Genomic DNA, 7202 nt, shown 5'->3' on the forward strand with positions numbered 1-7202 from the left:
CATATGCTCTCGAAAGTTTCTACCTTTTTCCATGGACAACAAAAAGCCAAGGAACAACTACTACTCAAAGCAGTGCCCCAAAACAAAAGGCATTGACATCATTAATACCAAGTCATGATCAATCTTTAAACGTCCTGGTTAGGTCCAGCTTTAGCTGAAAGTGATGGTTACTGCACTGTATTTATAAAACTAACTAAAAGTTCAACAGAAACAGAATGCAAATTCAGCAAGCAATCTAAAATAGGTCCAAGTCATTAAAAGAATCAATCTTTCAAAGATCTACAAACTGTACACAGAGTCTTGAGCACTTTCGAATACACCGTAGGTACACTAAAACAATAAAAAGAAGGAAAATATGGAAGAAAAATACAGTGGTTTGCCTGCTGCTGTCTAAAATCTGGGTTTGAGCAGCAGTAAAGCCTTCAGTTTGAGTGTCAGATCAGTTGTAACCCAAAGGACGAAGCGGTTACCAAAGAATGAGAGCAAGTAGACTTGAATTACCTCGAAGAGTCTTCAAGTACATCTCATTTGTTTGAAGGCAGCCTGTTCCTTATACTGGTGGAGTCTTTGGAATCTGGATTATCGCTTTTATCGGTATCAGAATTCTCGCCTCTCTGCAACTCAATTTCTGAGCTCCCTGCTTGGGTCCTTCTATGCCTTCGATCCTGTAAACTCTCAGAAGGATTCATTTCATTGACATAAAAAATGTTTGTGAAGTAAATAAAAGAAAGAGATGTCAAGGACCTTCAGGATATTAGTGAAAGAATATAAAGAAAGCTGAACTAAACAGATATTCAGGACCTTCGGGATAATAGTGAAAGAATATAAAGAAAGCTAAATTAAACAACTGGTGCACGAGAAATTGAGCTTGTAAGTTGAGACATTTGTGTAAGGGAACTAATAAAGCAAATACGTTCTTTGATTATTTCATGGTTTTTTATATGCATTATATCTCAGAAAAATAGATTATGGAACAAAAAATCTTTGATTCCCTTCATCTGTGCAGCTTTAACCTGGCAAATTGATGAACAGGCAATAGTGTAGTTTGTCCATAGAACTGGATTCTGTACATAGTAGCTGGAGAGTGGTACTTTTCAGCCCACTTCTAAAGGAGCCATGTTTAACAACGGACACCCTCTAATTTGCTTCCTTGATTGATCAGACCAACAGTGTACGTGATACCCAAGAAAGCATAAACACAAACACCATTGAAAATATTGAATGTTGAGAGCTTAGTGTCAATAAGAACTTACATGAAATTAGCCAGATTATATAGCTACAATATTTCTTAAGAATTTGAGAGGGTGATAACGATTCTGAGGTGAACTCCAATATTAGGACTTCTATATGCAAGATATCACGATTAAGGATGTACAATATCAAACTACCACTATCCTTGGTGGAAAAATGTGCACAGAACTAAAGCATGAAACAAATCTCCAGATACGAAACTACTTAGTCCAGTAGACGCGAAAATATTCCCTTTTCGAAACAAAACAACAACAAAAAGAAGCTGTTGAATCCCCACGGCCCTATATCCCAAAGGATGCTTGGCTATCTCTCTTAAAAAGGTTACGAGGGATATATAGGAGTAGACAGTCTTTTTAAGTACAATCTGATTTGTACATCCATTTGCTAGAGAAAAGAGAGATCAGAAGCCAAACCTCGCGTGGAATTGGATCATCAGATTCCAACATTCGGACAACCTGACCCATCTTTGGTCTCTTCTCTGAATCAGGATCAACACACCTCAAAGCAGTTAAAAGGGCCCTTTTGAGAGCTCTTGTAGATGGTTTCGTCTCTATATTTGGGTCCACCACCTCCTCTGAGCGCCTGCTGCCAACCATCATTTTAAGCCAGTCGACAAGATTTACCTGCAACACAACGAGGAAAAAACCATGGGACAAGAAATGGCCTGAATTGACAATAGTCCAGTTGCTAGAGTAAGCATATATATAGGTGGGATTGAATTGAACTAATTTAAAAGCCAAATACCAGACTAAGCTTTATGCAAACGACAAGTGCAGAAGAAAAGGTATCGTATATGCATTACATGTCCTGCATGCACAGTTGGTGTAGATACTCCAAGAACTTACCCATTCCCAAATAAAGGGTGATGTATTAATGAAAACAAATTTAGAAAGCTAAAACAGCATGAGACATAAATGGCTAAATGAATTAGTGGTGTTTAAAGGGCAAGGAGATCATCATTATTGCATGAACAAGAAGCAGCCAACCAAAGCATTTGAAAAAGTAAAACAATTGAATAATTTCGCAATAAATGTGAAATGTAAGTCTATATTTGGAACCATGATGAATGCTTCTGTACCTCATTTGTTGGGCGACCATAGTCCACTGGATCTCTCCCTGTAATGGCCTCCAACAGGACAACGCCAAAGCTATAAACATCGCTCTTTTCATTAAGAAGTCCAGTATTTGCATATTCGGGTGCCACGTACCTTCAAGCAACAAATGTAAGATTAAACAAAATACAGTAAAATTTGATTCATGTTTGATCTATGAAACAATATTCCTTCTTATTACTTACATGTCAGTCAAGAGATTAAAATAAATATATAGCTGGACGAAAATGAAGCATTAAATATTGATCGAAAACCTACCCAAATGTCCCCATTACTCGAGTAGTTACGTGACTCTTCCCGGCACCAAGAAGCTTAGCCAGACCGAAGTCTGACACTTTGGCATTAAATTCATCATCAATCAATATATTACTGGATTTAATATCTCGATGCACCACTTTCGGCTCAATGGCTTCATGCAAGTAGGCTAGACTGTCAAAAATAACAAAATTTTACTAGAATCAAGTCTAGAATACATGGTTCTCGAAAAAAATTTGTGAACATGTCAATAAAAGATCACATGATAGGTTGGAGGGAGTAATGGAAGTTACTGAGAAGGAGAATGACGCTACATGTGCAATTATAACGTACAATCATTCATTATAGTCATCAATGGAAGATATTTGAATTTTAGTAAAAGTGTAACAATCGTACCATGTAAATTATGTAATCATGAACTACAAAGTCCACCAACGACCATAGAAATGTATGCAAGTTCAAATTAGATAAATAATTAACCAAAAAATCCTGTTTGCTCTAACTTACGCCTTAGCAGTTCCAAGGAGAATCTTTATACGAGCCTCCCAAGTGAGGAAACCCCTCTGGCGCATGGCTCCATGAAGCCACTGCTCCAGATTTCCGTTATTGACATACTCATAAACTAGCATCCTGAGCATCATAAAAACAATAAACCAAAAAACTCAGGTTAGGATATGTTACAAGTGCATATAAATTATAATAATTGGATAGCTTATCATAAATTTAGAGCAAAATCACATAATCATTAAGTATAAGGGGAGTACTATATCGAGTACAGTTCGAATCACAAAGCATTTGACATGGAAACACACAAAAGACATATACAAGGGGGGGAAAAGCTTCTGTATGAAAAAGCAAAAGGCAGAATATTTTATACCTTTGGGTGCCCTCCACACAATAACCCAGGAGCCGAACTAAGTTTTTGTGTCGTACGTGACCAATGGCCTCAACTTCCACTCGGAACTCCTTTTCAGCTTGGCCTCTACAGTTCGATGAAAGTCACAATGAAACTTCCCTGGTAAGATAAACAATTTATCACAAACACACAAAGCCCAAGAACTCACAGGTTATTGAGAAGCTTCTTAACAGCAACCGGAGTCCCGTTGATCAAATGACCGCGGTAGACAACTCCATAACCACCCTCACCAAGGACATTATCCTTTGCAAATCTATTAGTAGCGAGTTCCAAATCCCTTAATGTAAACCAGTGACCCCAACCTAGATGAGAGAACTCAGGGAGACCAACTAAAGGTGAAGGTGCTGTTATTGGATAGGAAGAGGATGGTCTATAGACACCAAATGTCCCTGAACCTCCTTCTTCCCCTGATTGAGAACTAGCATCTTTATCCACATGATGAAAGGAACCTGAATGACTATTAGTCTCCCCATGCCTCGATTTACCCAAGCCCAAATGAAGCATGACCTTATCCGAGTCATTATCGCTAGTTTTATCGTGGATTGTAAGTAGAATTCCATCACGTGGAACAAAGCCATCAGATGAGACTTGCTCTACCCTTACCTCCTTAATTTCTTTTGAAACAGCTGGAATTTGACTAACCGGGAGATTACCTGAAGCCCTTCTTCTTAACCTCCTCCGATTCCGAACAGAAAGACATATTGCTATTACTACAAAGACGCAAAACATGAAAAGCCCAATGCCAATACCAATCACAACCCATATCTTCAGGCCAAAGAGACCCGTCTTTTTAGATAGGCCTTGACTTAGAGCAGTATCAGAAGCCATATTTCTGAAGACAAGAAAGCAGCTGCATAGAAAAAAGGATGAGGGATGAGGGCTCTAGCTCTTAATCCTACTGGAAATACTTTAAACAAACAAGGCTACTGTTGCCAGAAGCAATTAAAGGTAGATGATCACATATGCTAGATGAAACAAACATGTAAACTTACGTCGACACATAGAGATTTGGATCATAACTACCAATTTTTATCGTTAATATTGTCAACATGATCACCGGGAATCTCTATTCTCCATCATTAATTAAGACAATAAGTTACAGAGGCAATTTAAAGCAAACAATGTGCATATACAACAATTTGTACAATATCTTCAATTCAATTATTCAACAGAAGACACCAAAACAAAAGCAATCAAATTAATTGAAACGATGAGCAGACAGCAGAAGACAGCCAGCGAATATTTGAAGTCTCATGAAAGGACACCAAAGGAAAAACAAACTGTTTTACTATTTAAGCCTACAAAATAAGCAGAAATTAAAAGCATAAGTGAAAAATTTTCAGTTTCATGAACAAGCAATTCAAAAAAGAGATAATTGCGAAACAAACAAACTACAGAGAGAAAATCTAATCTCTTCAAACACATTGATTGAATCTCTTATAAGCTAAAAGAGAAGAATCGTTATTTAACCATAACTAAGTTCAGAGGCCACTTACATAATTAAACACTTCTCTCTCTCTCTCTCTCTCTCTCTCTCTCTCTCTCTCTCGCATCAGACTCTTCACCAAGTTTACATGTTCCTTATAAAACTTCAAAACGCAGCAACTAAAACTCCAAATTTTAAATCAAGAGTACAAAAGATCAAATTTTGCTCACACAATCTTTTCTTCTTCTTTTTTTTCAAATAAACCTTCATCTCTCCCATGTAAAATCAACCCAAATCTCTACGAACAACGGGAAAATTCGGGAGACGTCTCATCATATTTTCCGTTTCAATTTATGCCTTCATATCTCCCATCTAAATTCTAAAACTTAAATTTCCTAAAATCTGGAGAAAATGCAGAATAAAACGAACATCAATAGCCCAAAATCTGTAGAAAAATAGGAAAAACAAATCTACCCATACAAAGATCAAACTTTGACCGAAAAGTCAACTTCCGGTTTCAATCGGTGCATATTTTCACCTTAACCCCTTCCAAAAAATCCAACAAAAAATGCACGAAAAATCAAAGCTTAGTACCTTCACTCTCCAGATCTCTAGCGAAAAACAAACTCCTCCTTAAAAAACCGCGACTCGACAGAAATTGCACCCAGATCCGCACCCAAATCCACACCCACAACTCCCGGCGAGAGCAGATCCCGGTGAGCTTGGGTGCTGAAATGGGTCCCACTGCCGGCGACGAAAGTGCAATGTGACCTCAGATCTGGACCAGCAAAGGAGCGAACTTTCCGCTGAAAGAAGAAAACTTGAGCTTAGAATGAGATATCTGTGCTGCTGTTGCTTAGTTTGTAGCAGGATTGAAGAAATGGGACATGGAAGAAAGAGGGGGGGGGGGGGGGGGGGGGGGGGAGATTGAGTTAGCGTAGTGATGTGGTAGAGAGAAGAGGAGAGCAGAGAGAGGATGTAATAAAGGTGTTTTTTTTTTTTTGCCTTTGTAGTATATATAGTTTTTATTTCTGAATTTACACCCGGAATATGGCTGTGTTTACTTGAAATTTTGCATAGCTTTAAGATATTTTTCCTTAAGAAACATGTTTAAACTGCAATTGTCCTAAATTGAAAAAAGATTATTTGCATACATACCCCTTAAATCATAGATATTTGCATAATTATCTTTCAAATCTCAAGTATTTACAAAACTATCATTCAAATCATCAAGTTTGGGAGAAAAAAAAAAACCTTTGAAATTAAAATCATCAACTTGATGAGTAATAATTTGGTTATTTATTGATATTTTTTTACATTATACTTACAAATTAGTCTAATCAAAATTGACGTTTGATTGATTGATTTGCGTGTATTTATTTTCAAGGTTGATGATTTGATAAATAGTTCTGCAAATACTAAAATTTAGAAGGTAATTCATACCATGATGTAAATGGCGTATATGCAAATAATCCAATGAAGAATATGGTGGACACGTATAAATAAAAAAAGTTTTCAAATGTATTTAGATGGTCATAAGTTGACCTCTTCTCCTTATTTTTCTGCATGTAATGTTAAGGTTTATGTTGGTAGCGAAGACGGAGTGTCTTTGGGAACTATGGATTGTCATCTACTAGACTTATCTTCCACGATGACTTACAAACTAGGTGGATTATAATCCAAAATGTTTTATAAATTTTGTGGATTATAATATATTTCTAATAGGAAAGCGTTTGACAAATCAGTGGCTTATAATCTATTTTTGTTGTCGGAAACTCTAATGGGGTTAGAGATAGAAAAGGCTTAAAATTTTCTTTAAAAACAAGGGGCTTCGTGGCTTATAAGCCACCAAAAAATAAGCTGGGTTTATTTTTTGGTGGCTTATAAGCCAAAATAAGATGTTGGTCAAACACGTCTTAGTGGCTTATAAACTACAAAAGTGGCTTATAAGCAACTTTGATCAGTTGACAAACATGCTCACAGACATTATAGATTAACTTGATTTCATATTTTTTAAATTTTTAGAGATTTATTTCTTTCCTTTCCTTTTTTTTTTTTTGAAGAAATAGTTTTAACTCAAATTATAAAGAATAAGGTATGTAACATGCGTAGCTAAATGACCTGATAAGGCCCATTTTAAAAACAAACATCCAGGTTTTTTGAAACAATTAGAGTAAATTCAACACTCCAAGTAAACAGTATATTTTTAGCTTTGCTACAAAATCAATGCTAATTAGCACTT

General features: G+C 36.5%; 1 protein-coding gene across 1 annotated transcript; it reads right to left on the reverse strand.

Annotated features, from left to right (window-relative positions):
- LOC109848093 (probable receptor-like protein kinase At5g18500) lies at positions 223-5862 on the reverse strand. The gene is made up of 8 exons (XM_020417412.1): positions 5555-5862; positions 3683-4384; positions 3496-3600; positions 3126-3248; positions 2622-2792; positions 2330-2459; positions 1665-1874; positions 223-665 (listed from the first exon to the last, which is right to left on the reverse strand). The coding sequence occupies exons 2-8, from the start codon at positions 4360-4362 to the stop codon at positions 525-527; spliced, it is 1560 nt and encodes a 519-aa protein (XP_020273001.1). The 5' UTR covers positions 4363-4384; positions 5555-5862; the 3' UTR covers positions 223-524.

This window comes from Asparagus officinalis, chromosome 7 (assembly GCF_001876935.1).
Source record: "Asparagus officinalis chromosome 7, Aspof.V1, whole genome shotgun sequence".
Taxonomy (NCBI): Eukaryota; Viridiplantae; Streptophyta; class Magnoliopsida; order Asparagales; family Asparagaceae; genus Asparagus; species Asparagus officinalis.

What these genes read in the sequence shown, in the direction of transcription:
- LOC109848093 (XM_020417412.1), bottom strand. Translation starts at nt 4,362, where the DNA reads ATGGCTTCTGATACTGCTCTAAGTCAAGGCCTATCTAAAAAGACGGGT. An exon ending in TGTGTGGAGGGCACCCAAAG is followed by an intron (nt 3,249 to 3,495) that starts GTATAAAATATT and finishes TATGATGCTCAG; the next exon opens with GATGCTAGTTTATGAGTATG. An exon ending in ATGATCCAATTCCACGCGAG is followed by an intron (nt 666 to 1,664) that starts GTTTGGCTTCTG and finishes GAGAGTTTACAG; the next exon opens with GATCGAAGGCATAGAAGGAC.